The 20719-nt window shown below is 33.9% G+C and overlaps 2 protein-coding genes across 7 annotated transcripts in view; both read left to right on the plus strand.

Annotated features, from left to right (window-relative positions):
- LOC142334448 (ATP-dependent RNA helicase DDX54) overlaps positions 1–6133 on the plus strand; it is a 69604-nt gene extending 63471 nt beyond the window's left edge. For both annotated transcript variants that reach the window (XM_075382464.1, XM_075382463.1), the window contains exons 12-13: positions 275–567; positions 5899–6133. In XM_075382464.1, coding sequence (XP_075238579.1) covers positions 275–567; positions 5899–6065 — 460 coding nt within the window. In that variant the 3' untranslated portion in view covers positions 6066–6133. The remainder of the gene's footprint in view (positions 1–274; positions 568–5898) is intronic.
- Positions 6134–19102: 12969 nt separating this feature from the next.
- The window catches only part of bur (GMP synthase burgundy), a 99934-nt gene continuing 98317 nt past the window's right edge, over positions 19103–20719 (plus strand). For 2 of the 5 annotated variants that reach the window (XM_075382459.1, XM_075382458.1), the window contains exon 1: positions 19103–19205. Coding sequence is in view for 1 of the 5 variants with exons in the window: in XM_075382455.1 (XP_075238570.1) it covers positions 19717–19737 (21 nt within the window). In the remaining 4 variants the exon portion in view is untranslated. Of the gene's footprint in view, positions 19206–19701; positions 19738–20719 lie in introns of those variants that run through there. The other 3 variants (XM_075382454.1, XM_075382462.1, XM_075382455.1) reach the window with 3 other exon arrangements.

Genomic DNA, 20719 nt, shown 5'->3' on the forward strand with positions numbered 1-20719 from the left:
TGATTCTTTCAGTACATTTTTCTTAAACTAAGGGAGTTTCAATATTTTTGCGACATCTGAAAACAGTATTGTCACAACCCGTAAAAGCATCGATTGATGTAAAAATTACAATAAAATTTAATTAGAACTAATATATTCCCTTTTTATTTAATAAATATCAATATTTTTTAATATAACTGAAGATTTTTACTTAGCTTTTCTTTTGTTAAAATTTGAAATAGTAAATTTCTAGCACTGTGAACAGTTTTAATGCTCTTTATATGTTATAATTTAGGTTAGCTGTAAATAATTTTAATCAAGAAGCATCCAAAGCTGTTCTTGATTTAACCGGTGATACTAAAGATGCTCTAAGCAAGAAAGGAAGAGCAAGAATGATTTGGGATAAAAAGAAAAAGAAAATGGTAGGTGTTAATAATAACAGTAAAGAAGGGAAAATAAAATCTGAATCAGGTGCTTGGATTCCAGCCTCGTTTAGATCTGGCAGATATGATCAGTGGGTTGCAAAAACAAAAGCAGATGCAGATGAAGAATCGGAACAATCTGATGATGAAAATTCCAGAGCAAAAAGTAAGTTAATCTGTGAAACTTATTTATTCATCTTGTTTAAGTAATACTTACTTTTTCGCCTAATTCTTTTTTCTTGTTTTCTAATTTATTAGCATTATTGTTCATGCAAATATAGCATTCAAACAGTGACACAATCTTATGGAAGAATGTTTCCTTCTTTTGATTCATGTTTAATTGAGAAAAAATTCATTGTCTCCCAATACATTAGATGTGCCAGTTATGTCTAGATCCAGAATGCCTTCACAGAAAAGTATGGTGTACTTGCACCAAACAAGCCCTTATTAAATGGCTGTTTGACAAGTTTCAAGAGACAGTGAATGTGGCAGACGCAGCCAAAAATGGTCGACTGAAAGTGCTAATACCTGAAAAGTTGATCGACATGTAAGCTGCATATTCTGTAGGTCCCAAGAAGTCTGTCCGTTGCATATCTGGCCAGTCTAGTCTCTATGTTGGTAGTGCCCATACGACATTGCGCAAGTGTTTAAAGATGCATCTGTACAGAATTTGTGTGTAGTTCATGAATTGTTATCTGCAGACACTGAAAAACATTTAGATTCCTGTCAGTGGTTCATGACATCTGTAACGCCAGATGGAGAAGAACTCGATGACTGGCTTTGGTCTTGGGAGACAAAACATGGTTCCACCTTGATGGTTATGTGAATGCACGGAATTTATGCATTTGATGTACAGAAAATTCACATCAGTTGCATGGACAAAAAGTGGGTGTTTGATGTGCTGTGTCATGTAGGTGAATTTTTATGATCTTTCATGGCACAATAAACAGTAAGCGCTACATACAGATGGTGCAAATATTTGTAAGCACTGTACCTGCAGTCTGGCTAGAGTGTATGTGGTTTCAGCAGGATGCTACGCCTCATACAGCCAGCAACACTATGACTCTTGGATCAGTGTTTTCTTGGACAATTAATTTTGAAGAGGTTGTGACCCCCTCAGTTTCCTGACTTTTTGTTTTGGAGATACCTTAAGGATGTTGCTTATAAAACGTATCATCACACCATTCCTGAATTGCAGAGCTAAATTGAATGATGTGTCAATGCAATTCCTCAACAAATGTTACAACATGTGTTTAAGAGCACGCAATGTCGTATTCAGTTATGTGAATCGCATAATGATGGAGGCCACATTCAACAACTATTATAACTCATTTTCCCAAAAGGTTGCATCACTTAAATGCAACCGTAATACAGGTGTTTTGAACACCTATATTAATTTTCAGTATGATTTTTAAAAAAGTTGTTTAGACAGGCATTTTCTAGATTTTAAATTGCATAGATAAAAATGATTCTATTTTAAATTTTCTGCAATTTCACTAAACACTATATTTAGTTCCACATTTTTTACTGATGAAAAAAAATTTGTCTGTTTGATATCAGAGAGCTTCGTAAAATTAAAGCCATACCCTTTACAAACCAATCACCAAGTCATACCAGTCATAAACTGGCTGTTGAAATTTCATCTTTTTTGATAAGAATAGGCTTGTAAAGGTCCTCACTTCTTGCACCTGGTCCTGCAATTTTCAATCTTTGCTAAAAAGAATGGTCATTTACTCTTTAAAAAATAACAATATCCACCTCCACCAAACTAGGTAACAGAATTATTTATTTGTAATTCTACATAATACTTGAGCTTACAAGAAAGGGCCTTATTATGCTTTCATCACCATTTGTAATAAATACCAAACCATTTAAAAAAGTCTTTCATTAATTTATTTAAAATACAATTAAACAATTATCTTTTACAGAAACAGTTCAGTTTTGAATTTTTTGTAATCCATTAAACATGTACATAAATAATGTGCTCGAATAAATCTCATTAATGGCTTCTGAATTGTAAATTATTTTTTTATATTTAGTGTCTTCATGTACTTAGCCTAACATTATGTCATGTGTTTGTATTTTAAATAATTAATATGGATTTTAATTGTATTTATTTTTATTTAAAATTATCTTTTTTTATTGTGTCATGCTTCTTTGATCAAGGTTTTGACAGTTTTCCTTAATCCCTCCAGGTAAATGCTTTAGCAGCTCCTTTTTTTTCCTTTGAGTAGCATATCTATATATCCCTGACATGATCTACGTAATGTATTATTGTGTACCAGTCTCAGAATAGATTTATTTATTTTTATGGCAAGAAAAGTGAATCCATCAGATTATAGTACTTAATATTGGATTCAAATTAGTTTTGAAAATTCACATATAGTGTGAATTGCAGAAATAAGGCTATAATTGTAAAATTTGTTGCATCAATATCTTATTTATGTATTTATTTTAGTAGTACCTGCACTATTATTATCCATGTTAGTGGAACACTTATTATTACTCTAAAAGTACATACAATTACTTCCCCTAAATACATATAATATATAACAGATTTTATTTTGTGTAATTCTAAAACAGATTTTTTTTAAACTTTAAAAAAAAATTATAAAAAATGTCCATCTGCCCCCGATTGTCTCACTTTTTTATGCATATCATTGTCCTATAATTTTTCAATTTCTTTTTTTATGTTGGTTTTCAGTTCTTTTTATCGGCATGAGAATTATGTTGTTTTTCTATACACTGATTTTTAAATGCCTCCATAGAAAAAAAGTTCGGGAATAGAGATTAGGAGACATAAGGGACTGTAATAATTTTTTTTAAATTAGATAATCTAAAAAAATTGATGGTTTCAACTGCTATATATGCTGTGGCCCTGTGTGTAACAATATCTATCTTTGATGTAAAAGAACAGTAATTATGGTTTTTGTTGTAAATATAATGTTTGTTTTATAATATTGTCAAGAAACATCAGTCTAATAAATTTTCTTCACAGAACATAATTTTCTCAATACATAAAGGCAATTCTTTAAACTCAAATGGTTTTTACACATCTCCATATTTGTTTATGCTGTGTTAATGTAGCTTATATGGAACCATACCTTTCACAAAATAAAATAAATAAAAGTGATTAAGGTCGCTTGCATTGCTGTTTGGTGCTGACCAACTATGGTTTTCTAAGATTATAATTTTAAGGATTGTGATGCTCTAAAACTATTCTTTTAGGAATTATAAAAAGAGAATTTAATAATATTTTCAAGGAGACAATTTTCAGAGTTTTTAATGATATCGATATAAAGAGTAGAAAACATCTGTATCATTTTCTACCCCCACCTCTTTTACAAAGCAATCGATCCAGTGTTTACACCTAGTTTATTTAGCACATGAGTTTCTGAAATAATTATTGTATCTGGACATAAGAATGCATTTATGTTTAATATTCTAAAAATAAAACCTTGTTGCTCTAGAAGAAACTCATTCTACCTCTATACAAACAATACACTGAACAAGTACGGCTGACAGTTTAATTTAAGGAACAAATTAAGAAAAAAACTAAAGTGTTTCCTACTACATAACAAAAATTTCCCTGCAACTGGGAGGTGCATTTTCAAATTCTGGTTGTGATTTTTGGATCACCTGTTAATTTATATCATAACAATACATTTTTTTTTTTTTTTAATTAATCTGACATTTTTCTTATTTTATTCTTAATATTGACAATTTTGGAAAGAAAGCAAGGGGAATTATTTATTAGCGAGTTCCTTTATTTTTGAAATAAAAAACATCCTAATCTGAACAAAAAGCCATATATATATATATATATATATATATATATATATATATATATATATATTATATATATATATATATATAATATGGATAATGAATGTTGATGAATTGGTGTTGCTCATTTTCCCATAAGGTTACATCACTTTTTGAACACCTATGTTATTGTAAACATTTACCATTAGTAAGAACTATAAATTCCAGCAATAAAATTGAAGGCACTTACAGTACAAAAAATTTTCATCAGTTTGAATTTTCATAAAGTTATATATGTATATATTACCACACACACACACCCACACAGAGTGAGAGAGGGCAAAAAATATACTCACTGTTTGTAATTAAATAATATATAAACAAAAAGACTTACACTCAATAATCTAATGTGTAGTGCAGTGTAAGGTATTGAACTTGTCATGGTAGGCGGAACTGGCAATTTATGCCGCGCATGTGTGTGGTTGTTGGTAGAATAAGCCAGTCATATTAGCCAATGCAGCAGACGACAGTCAAGTAGCAGCAGTGGTTGAGGTTTGCGTATCATTTGTTGAATGCAAGGCTGTACTGAAGTACGAGAACATTCACGGGGTACAATGGCAGTGGCAGAGAGAGTTTGGACCACCACCACCACTGTTGAACAATTGCCTGTATTCACGATAAATTCAAAGCTGGAACTGTTAAAACTATACACGAGAAAAGATCTGGCCGACAACAAATAGTTATAAGTTTGGTATCAGTGCTGCGATGTTGCAACATTTCACCCGATCACCGCAAAAATCAGTGAACCAGGTAACATATGAAAGTGGGTGGCAAGGATGAGGAATTTGCAGGGACGTTTTTGTGGACTAACTCGGTGCAATTCAAACTTAACACTACTGTGAACCGCCACAGTTGTGTCTACTGGGCTCCTGAAAATCTTCACACTCATGTGGACAGGGCAGTGAATCTACCAGGAGTTGCTGTGTGTTGTGGTCTGTCAGTGTGTGGTTTGATTGGTTCCTTCTTCTTCAAGGGTACTGTAACTGGTGAGGCATATCTTGATATGCTTCAGACAAGGATTTTGTCTGTCATCCAAAACCTATATGGTGATGAGTCCAGCCTACAACCATCAAGATGTCAGGTTGAACCTCGATAAAACTCTACTTGGATGGTGGGTGGGTTAAAGAGGTGCTATTGTATACCCATCTCGGTCTCCTGATCTGACACCTCTGGGCTTCTACCCCTGGGGACCGTCAAGAATGACATGTATCGACAAAACCCAGCAACAATCGACGAGCTGTGTGAAGAAATCGCTGCCATTACGCCAGATACCATAGTTCAGTTTGCAGTTCGGCATTATATAGAATGCTAGTGGTCATTTCGAACATGAGCATGACTGCTCTCAGTGCCAAAAATTGTCACATAGTCAAATTTTTCACAAAATATGGACTAGCAAACAGTGAGTACATTTCTTTGTACCCCTCTGTGATTTTAATTCAGTTGATCATGGACAACTGTAAGTTTTAATTTATGACAAAAGTAATGCATTACTTGGAATAGGAACTAATAATGAGTCAGTAGATTTGAAAAGTGGACTTATGCCCTTATATTGAATTTACTATCAATTGTGTGTGTTAATAGTGGTTTTATATATTTAAAGAATACTTTCTGATTTTTTAATGAAAATTGTAATCTTAGGAGAATTAATATGCAATTTTTTGTTGTTTTACAGCTGCTCAGAGACCTACTCCTCATACTCACTGGGGCCATCACAATGCTAAAATGAATGCTAAAGTGAAATCAGATTTAAAAAGGCCTGAGCAAATTTTAAAAGCTAGAAAAATGCAAGAAAAGAAAAAAAGAATGAGTCAAAGAAAAAAAAAATCTAAAAGAAGATAGTTATTTTTACTTTCAATGTTTTTGTGGTAACAAATATATAAATAAAATAAAATTATTTTTGGGATTTATTTTTGTTTGGTGTAATTTGTTTGTGTAATTAAGTTTGATCGGTTCTAAACTAATTAAATTATTAATTCTTTATGTATTGTACTTTAAAGTTATGTAGGAATAACTTTCAGTTCACCATCACTGAATATTTGGTTGAACAGTGTTTTATATTTCCACTTACCCCAAAATTCTAGGGATTGCCAAATTGTTCCTTTACAACCGTATTCATTTTTTTTGGCAGAAAAGTAATTTTTGTTACATTATTCATTTAAATTAGTTACCGCAAAATCACAGCATTGATATGTAATCACTTATATGCTTCTGACCTGGAAGCAGCATATCAGTGGTTATAAGAATATCTGGATTTTGGGCAAGGTGGATATCCACTCCATTATGGATTTTGAGCTATTTCTTGAAGAGGTTGTTTATCTCAAGATATGATTCTTCCATGAAACATTGTACTTCCTTACCAACCAACCACTGTGTTGTTTCCTTATCTTTAATCTCTTCTTGCTCATCTTGGGTTCTGCAGATAGTAATTGGACTCTATCAGGTCTTGTAACTGGATCTAGTGTGCCCATCCTTGGTGTGATCTGATACGTGGATTGTATATGTGAACTGATCCTGAGACTTGACTGTACAATAACCCTAATCTGTAGAATCTGTTACAGCTTTTTTATGTTTATTTTTTCACTAATAATTCTTTTTTTCATAATTTTGGCCTTAAGCCATAAAAGTAGAATTGTTAATATTGTAGAATTAATAAGATTAACAGAAAAATATAATTTGATAATTGAAGTTTAAAGTTTTATTTCATAAAATGCTGCTAGAAAAAATTAATTTCTCACTGGGGTACTTAAGTGTGAAAAAATGTTCATATTTTTTCATTCTTTAATATAAACATTTTATATGTTAGTGTTCCTTCACAAAATGCAATATTTTGTGAATTTCTTCCACATGTTTTGATAAAGAAAAAAAATCTTGAAATAGCAGCTCTGGTTTAACTGCAAATACGTTTTTTTTAGAAATTTTAGTAACAGAAATTCAAGGAGATAGATTTACAAATGAAATAGACACTTTTGATAGTTTACAATAAATTTAAATTTTATGTAAAAGCAGTAGTAAGTAATACAGTTTCAGGCAATGGTTTTAAGCTGGTGCAACCACTATTATTGATGTAAATATTGATTATTTTGTCACACAACCAAAATTATAAGATAGTTACCTACTGCTATGAAAAAAGCTTTCTGTGCTCCCAAAATGTACTGTTATTTATCATGCAGCGATGTTTCAGAACAAACTGGAGTAAACTACTATTAACATGGGAATCCGTCTGTGATGAAAAATCAATTACAAAGATGGTTTTTTCACTGCTTAATTTTTTGTGATTTGTGTCAGTTTCACATTAGTAGAAAAGACAACAGACTCCATATTCTGTTCTCCATATGAATATGGAGAACAGAAAATGCTAGAAAAACTGCTACATTTATGCAATTAGCCCAAATTAAATGTTTTGTGATATTTCCTATATAAAGGTCCAAGGACATTCTTTTTTCACAAACATATGATCCATAAATGGAGGAATTTATCATGAGTAAATGGCTAATGCCTCGACTTGAGGGAGACACAGAACTTTATTCTTGCACAAGATAGAGCCCTCCTCATTTTCACATATATAGAGGTTCAGAATTATCTGGCTGAGCCAACTTCCATGATGTCAGATTGGTTATACAATTGATGAAAACATGGCATTGATTCACTGACCACCAAGAAGTCCAGATTTAATGGCTTGTGATTATATTTTAAGGGTTTTATAAAAGGCAAAGTTTTTGTCTCTCCCCTTCCTGTTGATGTAGATGACTCAAAAGAACATATTACACACTGTTGTTAGTGTTAAAGAGGATATGCTTTCACATGTTTGGGATATGTGGACTGTTGTATTTATAGCTAGTGTGACAAGTTGCACACATACAACTCTTATTAGTACAAACTTAAGATATTTCCTGTTAAACCATGGAAGTAATCTTCATTTGAAAAATACATTTTTTTAATCAAAAGTGCCTATTTCATTTATAATCATCCTGTACTTTTAACTGTGTTTTTCTTTATTAATAAAATAATTTGGATGCAAAGTACAAGCTAAATTTATTATTATTTAGTTTAAATTTATGAGAAGAATATCAAAAGATAATATTCTCGGAGCTGTATCTTATTATTTTTTAATAGAATTCTAATAAAACTTTATAAATAGCAATAATAAAGACTGTTTTGGTGTAAATAAATTTGTCTGAATTAAGTTATTACTAAAAATTTGTGATAAGCACAATGTTTTGCAAACTGATGATAGAAATAAATAAATAATAAAATTATTAGAAAAATAACTAATTTAAAATGAAACTGACCAAAAATTGTGTAATTTGATAATGCTTAATAATTTAAAAATGCAAAAAAAAATATTAAATTTTTATCACTAGATAAGTATGACATAAATATTTTTTTTTTAATATGTTTAAATATTTTACTACATTCAGCTCTGGAATATATAATTTGCATATTATTTTATACCAATATTTTTGTTTGTTGGATAGATAGTATAAATGCTTATTTGTTTTTTGTTCTGTTTACTGGGTATATTTCCATTTTAATAGTCATTTATAAATGTTGTTGCTTGGTTAGCCAATAGGCTGTCTAGACCATATTTTTAGGTGAGTAGTTTATTTATTTAAACTGCCCTCCTGGGCTAGTAATTTGTAAGGACTGCCTTCCTGGTCCTTGTTTATTGTTTACATCATAATTAATTTAATTATTTTAGTTTCTTTAGATTTATTTTTGTAATAGCTGTTTGTTTAAAACAGCTATTGATTTGCCGACATTTTGTTTGTTTATTTTTATAGAGGTCTGCCATTGGTAAGATCTTGTTAGTAAACAAACATAGTTTTGTTTACTGGTGTTTGTTTCTGTTTTGGTGTTTTTGCTTTCGTGTTAATCATCTCCAAGCAGGAAGGCAGATGACAAGGTAGGCCCAGGTAGGGTAAACCTAGTGAGGTCATTGCTGAGATGCAGTTCAATGATTTGTTCTCTTCTTCTGGAGAGGAGAAGCCGCAAGCTGGACCGTCAGAAAAAAAATCTTTGATGTAAACAAAGGCTGTTTGCAACAAAGATTTTGAGAGAATGGCTGGGAGTGTTGGAAGTTCAGTTGTGCTTACTAGGGCATTTCAAAGGCCCTAGTAAGTTGTTGAAGATTATAGAGAACTATAGGAATGCTCAAGGGGAAAATCATTCCTAAATTAAAGGAGCTTAAGCCGATCATAATTGCCCTGGCAGAGGGATATGAGAAGTTAGCTGTTAAGCTGGCTGAATCTCGAAAGGTTGTGGTGAGGGAGACTGTTCCTGTTATTGGTGACTATCAGAGGATGAGTTGATGACTCTCATATAGAATAGAATACTCAGATGGACGAGGCTTCTTTCAAGTCTGAATGTCGGTTATTGTGTTTAAATTGGATAGACATGAGGCAGAGCGCTACCACAGTATCTTCAAGATAAATAATACTTTATTTAACAGCTTTGCTCCGAAGGGCAGGTTGCTTATAGACTTCCCTTCTAGTCGAGTTAAGGAATATTTAGATGTCCAGCGTTGTTTTAAGTACTGCAGGTATGGACACAGAGCTAAGTTCTGTAAGTTGTTTCTCTAAGTTCCTGCAGTATGTGCACTTGTGGCGATGAGGAGCACAAGTGTGATGAGTGTCCTAAGAAGTCAGAGGGTCCAACTTTCATTAATTCCAAGCACTTTCAAAAAGACCACAAGCACCTTGTTGTCAGTAGTGAATAATGTGGACACTATCTGAGAGCTGTTGAAATGTATTACAACTCAGGATTTAATGATTAGATTTGGTCAGTGAAACGCACAGGGTGCCTACATTTTTCAAATTGAGCTTGGTGATATAGCCCTAGTTGAGCATTGGATGTTATTTTGTTACAATATCCATACATTGTATCTGGTGAACTGCTAGGTTTTTCTTGTTTGAAGATAGTATGTCAAGATTGAGGTTCAGATAATATGTTCGCTGCCTTGTGCAGAAGAGAGACTGATTGTGTTCTCATTCGATAGCTCTCAAATAATCATCATGTGGATGTTCTGGACTTGCATCTGTATATAGCAAGATCATATTTTCAGTACAGAGATCCTGCTGATTGTCATCTTGAGGTCTGGGATAATATCCTTTGATTCTTTGGTACTAGTCCAATCCTTATTGGTGTGGATGTGAATGCTAAGTCACTTTTGTGGCATAGCGGTTTCACCGATGATGGCGATGAATTAGTTGGGCTTCTTAGCCCAGCCTGGTCTTAAAGTATTAAATCTACCGTTGGGGGAGGTTGTCCACCTTCACAGGTAATGTAGATGGGTGGTGGTTGTTTGGAGAACATCAGTGTTACTGTTGGTCGGTATATCTGACAGTGCTTGTAACTGGAAGGTTACATGGAAGTTGATGATTGCTTAAGCGATCATCGATTGATTTTTATGAGATTGCTGGTGGTTTGAGTAAGTTACCAATGTAGCATTCCAGTTCAGCAGGGTCATTTTCTGTACAGGCATGTGGACTGGAAAAAATTTGATTTTCTTTCAGCCAGGCTTCGAGTTTTGGATTTGGATGACCTGGAAGAGTCGTTTGTGGCTGTTATTGATGTTGCTGAAAATTCAATTCCCTGCAGTTCTGGTTGAGAGAGGCTTGCTCCATGGTGGAGCAGGGAATTGTCAGGTTTGAAACAGGCTGTCAGTTGTTTGCTGAGAGCTTTTCAACGTGAGGGTGATCTGAAATGGCGGACAGTTCTTGTGATTGTGCAGAGATTGTAGATCTCAATATTTTCACAAAGTTTGGATGGCAAAGTGGGATTCCTGGCACAATATTTGGATGGCGAAGAGGGATTCCTTGTATTCCTTCGTGTGCGAATAATTCCTTTGTCGTCTATAGGACGACTCCTATATTCCTATTTGCAACACAAACAACATAAGCACGTTCTGTCTGCCCTCTCAACCCGATTTGGCATAATTTCAGACTTGTCAGAGATCTCACACAAATTATTTTATGATTTACTGCCTGACAACAGTGAAACTGGAAAAATCGTATACCATCTGCAGGTGCGGCATGAAGTTGCTCAGTTTCACACGAGGTACAGTATCCTTGGAGATTACTGATGCTTAAGTGCATCAAGTTATCTGCAGTTTAGGTAGGGGCAAGGCCCCAGGTTTTGATGGAGTAATGGCAGAACTCCTTGTTTAGTCTGTTGGGGTTAGTGTGAAAACAATCACACGCATGTAACAAATTACTGTTTGGAGGAAACTTCCTGTTATGCTGGAAGAAGGGTATTGTTAAATATTTGTTTAAAGGAGCCAACAAGGATCCTTTTGTTACTTTGTCGTATAGGCCCTTGACATTGCCGATTGTTATTGGTACGATTTTCGAAAAGGTTCTGTGTCTGTGTATAAATGAGAGGCTCATCTCACAAAGGATATTAATGGAAAATCAGTATGGGTTTTGTCCCAAAAAGAGTGTTGAGGACGCCGTACTTCGTGTGATGAATGTGGTAAGAGCTAGTGAGGAGGAATATGTCCTGGGAATTTTCCTAGAGATCTTCGGTTTGTTCAATAACCTGTGGGTGACCTTCTGCTATTCATCAATTACAAAAGAGACAATGAACTGATGTGAATTGTGAGTAATGCAAAGTTACTTCAGGCATCGAATTGTGCTGCTTCACGAGAGCAGGCATAACATCAGCAAGACACTGTCCAAGGGTTGCCCTCAGGGCAACGTGTTGGGTCCATTGTTGTGAGTGGTGGAGTTTGATTCCCTTCTGTGGCTGAGATTGCCCAGCAGTTGTCTCATTGTGGCTTATGTCAACGATGGGCTTCTGCAGGTCAAAGGAAGCACGTTGAGGGAGGTTTGAGTTTCGAGCCAACCAGGCATGCAGGATACTTGAGTTGTGGTGTCATCAACATAAGATGATGTTCAGTCTGGAGAAGACTACAATGATGCTTCTTAAAGGGTTTGGCAGTGAGGTATCAGGCCTGTGTATTAAATATGTTTAAGTTCAAAAATACCTTGGGGTGATTTTTGACGAGAAATTGCAGTTCAAGAAGCACCTTAATTACGTCACAGAGAAGGCCTGTCGTGCCTTTGGTATTCGACAAGTGGTTAATCCTGATTGGGGTCTTAATTTTAAGACTACGGCCTGTAAAGAGGGCGTGTTCAAAGCAACGGTGCCTGTTTGGATGGATAGGCTAAAATTTAAAAGTTATCGGGATATATCTTTAAGAGCTCAATACCATATATAATTAATGGTAATGGGAGGTTACTGTACTATTTCATGAAGAGGCAATCTTGGTGATTGTAGGCTTGAAAGCAGTAGACTTAACTACATCAGAAAAGGAGCAGCATCATGTTGCTAAAGTCAGGTGAATTGACTTCAGAAAAAATTAATGAGATAGAACAGCTTGGCAGTGCTTTATGGCAGGCAGAGGGTGTGAGATGGGATGAAGCAGAGGGTGTGTGTTACACGCATGATTTCTTCCCAGACGTTGTTGGTTTCCAGGGCACCCCTTGGGTTCAGCCTAACAAGTATGTGATGCAATTTCTTTCTGGTCATGGCGCCTTGCAAAACAGACTTTAGTGATTTGACCTGGTGGATTAAGGTGTGTGTCCAGACGATGCATCCACATAATTTATGATTGCTCAAATAATAACTTATGTGCATGGAAACTATTTGTTGGCTCAACATTAGATTTCGTGAGAATTGGAAAAACCTGGCCAAATGGTAAAAGTTGAAAATTTCATCGGATACCTGGCAAGAGAACAATCGTTCAGGTAATTTAAGATTGTGCCTGGTCTTTCCTGTGTTGTACGGTTTCATGCTTTTGTAGTGTTCTAATTTTATTTCTTGTTTTGCATTATGGTTACTTATTGAACTCATCAACTTCTAACCTATTGGGTAGGTAGTTGCATTTTTAATTTTGGTTTTTTCATACCACCCAGTCTTGTTAAAGACTCTGACATAGATGTGTTTTGTTTTAGAGTTCATTTCTAGTAGTACATCAACGGGAGTGTTATGTGTGGCATTTGGGTTAGTGGCATCCTGACTGAGGCAAGAACAAGACTGAGAGATGTCTTTTGCTGAGGTTCTGAAGATGGTGGCCTCCATTGGGGCCAATAAGGGCTGTATATGGAGGGGGTGGCATGGCAACCGCAACTGTCACATGGTGGGTGTTTTCCCCTAAAGGGTCAGGATGTTGTACTTGATGGAGAAGAGTCTCACAATTTTGTATCAAGCTCTTCTGTAATTTCCTTTGCACTTAAGTCTTTCAGAAAATGTATTTAATCACTGCATTAATTTCAAATTTTTCCATTTTCCAAAAAATACCCTAATTTTTTACTCTGATGCATTGTTAATACTGTACTAAGTGATGCAGCGACTTGAAATTTTTATAGTAAACTAATGAAAAATGGAATCATGGGATGCCATTGAGAAATTAAGTGTACTAATGCCATCTGTGTGAGGCCTGAAACTTTTCACCCTACCTTCCTGTGTCAGCATTTCAGGAACTCAATAAGCAATATTCCTAAGTTCTAAAAAGCAGTGGCTTCCTGTTTGAAAGTTCTTGCTTAAAATGATTAATGCCACTACTATATGGGTTGCTGTTTTGTTTCAAGATTAATATTCATTATCCAAGTCTCTTGTCAGTGTGATTACCACGTTGCTGCAGTACTTTTTTTAATGCATATAATTTTTGTGCTTTTAAGTCCCCATTGTCCAGTATTCACAGGGACACTAGGACATTACAGGAGACCTTATTTACTTAAGCCTATTTTAATACTATCTATCAATCATTGATAGAACTATTTGTTTTTTGGCAGTGTTATGAGCTGTACAAATGTTTATCTTTTTTAGGCTCCAACTGTATCAATCCTATACATTCAGTATTGCATCAAAGTGACAGTAAATTTTACCAACTACCTAGGACCTGTACTGCACAGTAGGGAACTCGAGGGGAGAATTAAACACCTCATCATAAATGCTTGTACAGGGCATATGAAATCAGTACCATACCATGTTAAGTAGGTCATCTTTGTCTTGATAGCATTGCAAAAATGTAGCTCTTAAATATTCGTTCACCTTCTTAACACAGAAATACAGCATTTTCAAACTTTACATTCATAGTTAACATTTTGCTTATAACACTTCAAATTTCTTTCTGGATTAGAAGCAGCATTTTTCTTTTACACCATTATGAAGTGAAGTGACTTGAATCTCATACTTGTAGGAGTGTTTATTTTAACATTAGCACAGCAGCTAATAGTTATAACTGGACTGTTGTTGCCAGTAGATGGCTACATTAATAAATGTGCTATGCAATTTGTAAAATGGTACAAAAAACAGTTTACATCAAGTTGAAACAGCCTCCACTTAAAAAATATATATCTCATAAAACATATAATGTACTAGTAAAAAAAAAACAAGCATCTTAATTACATGTACGAGGGTTATTTTTTTTTCAAGGTCAATTGGTTGCGAAATAAAAACCCGTGCAAAAATCGGATGAACCTTTGCACATACGTGTAGCGCAGCATCTCTAGTATGACCTTCAATCACGCTGTGTCACTTCATTTAGTTCTGAACACGCATTTAGCACGTAAACATGTCTACAACAATAGCATCTCCCGCCAATCGTGAAATGCGTGCGGTAATTCGATTTCTTCATGCTGAGAGGTGTAATGCAGCTGAAATTCATCGATGAATAAGTAATGTGTACGGGTGAAACTTCAATGAGTGACAGCAAAGTGCGACAATGGGTGAACTTTAAAGCAGGATGTGCAGATGTTCATGATGCAGGCGGTCAGGGAAGGAAGTGAGTGTCAACCGATGATCTCGTTGAGTGAGTGGATGAGGCAATTAGAGAAAATCGTCGGTTCACAATTTCTGTATCGAGTGATTTGTTTCCTGAAATTTCAAGGTCAGCTCTCTACACCATTGTGAGTGAGAGACTTCAGTATCGCAAACTATGTGCAAGATGGGTTCCCAAGATGCTGTCCGACCATCACAAAACAATGAGAATGGACGCCTCCCTAACGTTGCTCCAGCACTACCACAATGAAGAAGATTTTTTGAACAAAATTGTCATAGGGGACGAGACATGGGTCCATTTCAAAACTGAAGAAACAAAAGAACAATCCAAACGGTGGATGCATTCTCATTCTCCCAGTAAACCAAAGAAGTTCAAGCGAACCTTCTCCAACAGAAAGTGTATGGCTACTGTGTTCTGGGACCAGAATGGAGTTCTCTTGTTGGAATTCATACTGTGTGACTCTTCAATGTCTACGAAGAGCAATTCAGAATAAGCGGAGAGGAATGTTGTCATCAGGTATTGTCTTTCTCCATGACAATGCTCGGCCACACACTGCAGCTGTTAACAAAGAAGCTCTTGCAATGTTTTCGTTGATAAGTGTTTGATCACCCACCATACAGCCCGGACTTGGCTCCATCTGATTTTCAGCTCTTTGCTCACATGAAACGCTGGCTAGGAGGACAACATTTTGGCACAGATATCGAGCTGCAGACCAGCATTGAAACACGGCTGTAAACACAAGCGGCTCCGTTCTATGACGAGGGTGTTGGAAAGTTTGTACCACGCTACGACAAATGTCTAAATCGGAGTGGCGACTATGTAAGTACTTGTTACAAATAAAAAAAATTTTATTTTGACTGGTTTTAATTTTGTGATCGATTCAGACCTTGAAAAAAAAATAAAACCCTCGTATTTAGAAAGTAATCTTAATTATCATAGAGATTAGAAACTACTTTCAGAACAATGTTATTATTGGTTTTGTAAGAATGGCATATATGCCATTGCACAAACAATTAATCATCAGTTAGAAATAAATAAAATCCCTTTGCAGTTTTAAAGATAAAAAGTAAACCCATGTTTCATTCAAGTGTCATTTAATTGGTTTTATGAAGGTGTGATGAAAGGAATTTAAACCTACTAAATCTTGGTATCTGCCAACAGTTTGATGAGTGATGTGTATTGCCTCTTTCTATAAAATTTCCATGGTCATACTCTTACAGCTTTTTCACCATTTAACGTTGCTATTTTTGACGATTGCTTTGTCTCCTATGAAAGTTTTTTCTGTGTATTCTTCATGAGTTCAATCAGTTTTCATAATACTCTTAGTTTCTGATAACTTACAATTACATTGCTGTAATCTTTCAGCAGTGATTTTGTGACTGATGAATATTATCTGAGATGTGCAGAAAACATTAGCTTGTGATTTATCTCTAAATTGTTGACATTTACTTTTATTCAATATATTTGCTGTAGTTCATTGCTACAAAATCACTGTATTACTCCAGAATAACTAAAGATATGATTCATATGGATTCCATATTTCTCAGCCAAATCAAAATTATAGACTCATGTTGGGTTCTTTATATCTTAGATTGATTGTATGTTCAATCTCCCTGATATATTATTGAATAAAATCACTTAAGTTTAATTTTTAAATTTGTGATGGTCAATGTGTGCTGCTTTAGTTTAATCATTGATGGATAAAGTCATTACTTTGTGAAAATCCATCTTTTATTTTCTGTGTTTGTTTTATGATGTAATGTTAGTTTGGTTATGATTTTGAAATAAACTCACATAATTTCTGGACATTATGGGATTATTCGATCTTTTATTGCTGTCTGTTAGCATTATCTAACTTGCTGAAAGAGTAGGATCCTAGTCATTAACATATGCTATTATTGTACTATATTGAGACCAGCATAGTTGTTGATCTATACTGATATGGGTGTGTATAGTAAGTCTTACTAGTCTTTTTTAGAAATTATCTGTTCATAAGTTTTGAAAAAATAACTATAATTACCTGTAGCTTTCAATCTTAGTCTCCATTGAAATAGTTGTTTTGTGACCACACTTACCCAGCATTCCTTCCATCACTGGAAACATTCTCATCCTCTTCTGGAATGGCTAGCAGCTGTACTGTTGCTGTATTCTAATTATGTTCTTGAAATTGACGTCTAATCGTGAAGTTCAAAAACTTTAATTTAACTGATGGAAAATCAAATGTAAATCCCAACATAAAAGGTGTGATTATTTGGATGGTCAGCAATTGGAGAGCTTAACTATTAATTTTTACTTTTTAATAAAATTAACAAAATGTGATAATAGACTGAATTTACGTTACTGTATTTTATACAGGTGAGCAACATAAAACGGAACCCATAACGCAACCGCTGCAGAATTGGTAGGTTATGTTGGAACAAACTTTTATGAATGATACGGATAAATGAAACAAGAAAACCCGAATTTAAATGTTGCGTTTATTTACCTTATTGTTACAAAAGATGTTTAAAATGGCCACCCTGGGTATCAAGCACTTCTGTGCTAGACTGACCATATTGAGAATCGTCTGACGCAAAACGTTGTCAATCGCGTTGATTTCTTGTTGAATGTTCACCTTCAGTTCATCAATACTATGGGATTAGATGCATAAACTCTCTCCTTTAAGGAGCCCAAAGGAAAAATCACAAGTAGACAACTCCGGTACGTGGAGGCCACCGTCCTCTGCTGACAGCTAGTTATCTGTACTTCAGTTGTACAGTTTTAATCTTAATTCATGAAGAATTTTACGACAAGATGTGTATTTAATACCAGATTGGAGATAATTTGCGTAGTTATTTTAGACTGGTAATAATTCATTCAATTACGGGTAGTCTGTGGAGTCCTAACAGAATGTTGCCCATTTTGTTTTGAAACCAAATCTGTTGTACGCCATTTTTTAACTAAATCGTGTATGCGACTCTTCGCTGAGGTACGGGCATTCGGAGATTTTTCTACGAATACTTGACGTGATTCTTCCAACGATCCAAAACCAATATAGGCCTCAACTATAACTATCCTCTTCTGGATTGAATATGGCATTTTACACAAACAATATAGCACCGAGACATTACCCACCCGAAAAACTTTAGCAACAATCAGTAGTACCATATACATCCACTGGTCGCGCTAGTTGTGTGAAAGTCTCATAAATTGTGTTGGTCAGTGGTTACATTATGAGTTCTGTTGGTTACTCTGTACTACAGATGATGTAAACTGATTGTGCTCCCTTATACGACTGTCAAGCGTGCCTAGCAATGCCCTTTTATCTGAATAAACAATTTTATGTCAGTAAATCATTTGCTAATCTCTACGAACAATTTATTTTTCGCAGAGTTAATCTGTACATCAAAGTAACAATTATTTTCTTTTCATGCTACTAAAAAAACATTCATAGTTACAGGGAATCTTTTGCCACCTTTCAAGTGGGTGCACGAACACACAAGTCATCCATTCTACAAGCGTTACACACAGCCAGTTTGTTTTATTAGTTCACTGTACGATTCTAGCGAGTAGGTTATAATTATTGAATTTTGTAGATATTTTCCCTGACTTAAAAATTATTAAACTACAATCAGACCCCATAAACATACTTCGATTAAATTATATGATCAATGCATATATACAACATGTATGTGGCATCAATGTATGTCTTACCGCCTGAACAAATTAATTTATGTACTAAAACTGCATTCCTTTGTTAAACTACATTTGCTCGAACTTAATCGTCAGTAGCCTTTTTCATATATTTATTTTAACATTTTAGCAAAAAAATTTCCCACTTTTTGTATTTAAAAATTAATCAATTCAAGTTCGCTGTATTTATGTCACTGGAGAGCAATCTTAAAACTATTTTGGACGGGCGTCTTGTGAAATTAATGTGTATTTAAAAATTACACCCAATTTTTTTACATTTATAACTGGGTTTTGATAATTATTGAGTTTAAAATCATAAATTAAAAATTTTTTTAATGTTTTGCTGGAAAATTGCTTTTCATTCATAAATGTTCTTTTAAAGCCACATGGAAAATATCATGTAACCACTAGTAATCGTAATGGCATTGACAACTCATACCTTATTCGCTCGCCGCTGTGCTCATTAATGTAAATGTATAGTAATTTTTGCAGGATTTAAGAATTTCGTTTTACGACATTTCTTGGTAAGAAATAAAGTTATTATCCTATATTCTGTTAATTTAAGTTTGGAATTGTGCTTCTATGTGAGTTTAAATGCATCTCCCTATATTCGAATGGAAGCACATTTGTAAGCATTGCTTATTCTCTTTTTGAGCATTTATAATTTAATAATAGATGTCTTTGAATTTTTATTATTTAACTTTTATTAATGCATGCATTCGTATGTTATTAATGTTATTGCCAGTTTTGAAACTAAAAAAATAAAGTTTAATTTTGAATTGCGTTCCAAATATTTTGATATTTAAGATGTGCATTTTTGTACACACGAGGTGGCGTATAGTATTTTGCTTATATAATCATATCTTTATATTTGCACTTACAGTTTTCTTCATGTTACATAATATCTCGCCTAGTAATAATCGCGTAGGGGTCTAATAGGTTAAGTACAGTTCCATATTTAACTTAGGGTTAGGTTATATTGTGCCAACATATCAGCGTTGTGTGTTTATGTTATCAAGTAATTGTTGTTTAATTATGAAAATTTCATTTCTTAAAGTGAGTTTTTTATATCAAGTATTTTTGTGTAGTTGTTAGTATGTTCTGGTGGAATAGGCTACTGTATGGATGTGTTAAGACTTATATGATTGAATTTTCTATAACATTATTTATTGAGCATTGGATAATTGATAAAAACTTGTAATTACAGGTAGGATTTAAGGAATATTTTCATACAGTATGTACTTTATAATATGCATATTGATGCCAGAAGTAATTAATATCAGTTAAAAGTATATGATTTTAATGTTAATTTAAAACCCTACTACTAAAAACATAATTTCATTGTAAAAGTTTAGTAAATTTATGATAGAGAACATAGTATCTATAAAAAAAAATTGTGAATAGTACAAACCCCTGAAAAAAACTTGGTGTGAAGTATCTCTCAAAAAAAGTAATTTTTGGCCCTGAATTTGAACAAAAATTTATTGTACTTACGCATTAACGCCACTGCAGCTACAGCTTTATTTAAAAACCAAGTAGTCAATCGGATTTCGGTGGAAAATGGGCCGATCTAGAGTAACATAGATTCAAAACAGTCTCTTTATTAATTTTAATAAATGGTTATATATATTTATTTATTTTATAAATATAATTTAACCTACGCTCGCTTCGCTTGCTAACCTTGACTAATTAACAGGAGTGTTTTGATTATTTAAATAATAAATAATTGCAATAATTACTGAATTTATTAAATAAATTCTCAAAAAATTACGATGTTAATTAGTCAAGGTTAGTGAGCGAAGCGAGTTTAGGTTAAGTTTGGTTAAATTATATTTATAAAATAAATATAAATAACCATTTATTAAAATTAATAAAGAGACTTCATTTTCCACCGAAATCCGATTGACTACTTTGTTTTTAAAATAAAGCTGTAGCTGTGGTGGCGTTAATATGTAAGTACCAAATTTATATTTTTAAAATTACAAAGGTTCTCTTGCCATAGGGCTATTTCAGAAAAATAATGATGTTACTCTAATTT

This window comes from Lycorma delicatula, chromosome 1 (assembly GCF_047948215.1).
Source record: "Lycorma delicatula isolate Av1 chromosome 1, ASM4794821v1, whole genome shotgun sequence".
Taxonomy (NCBI): domain Eukaryota; kingdom Metazoa; phylum Arthropoda; class Insecta; order Hemiptera; family Fulgoridae; genus Lycorma; species Lycorma delicatula.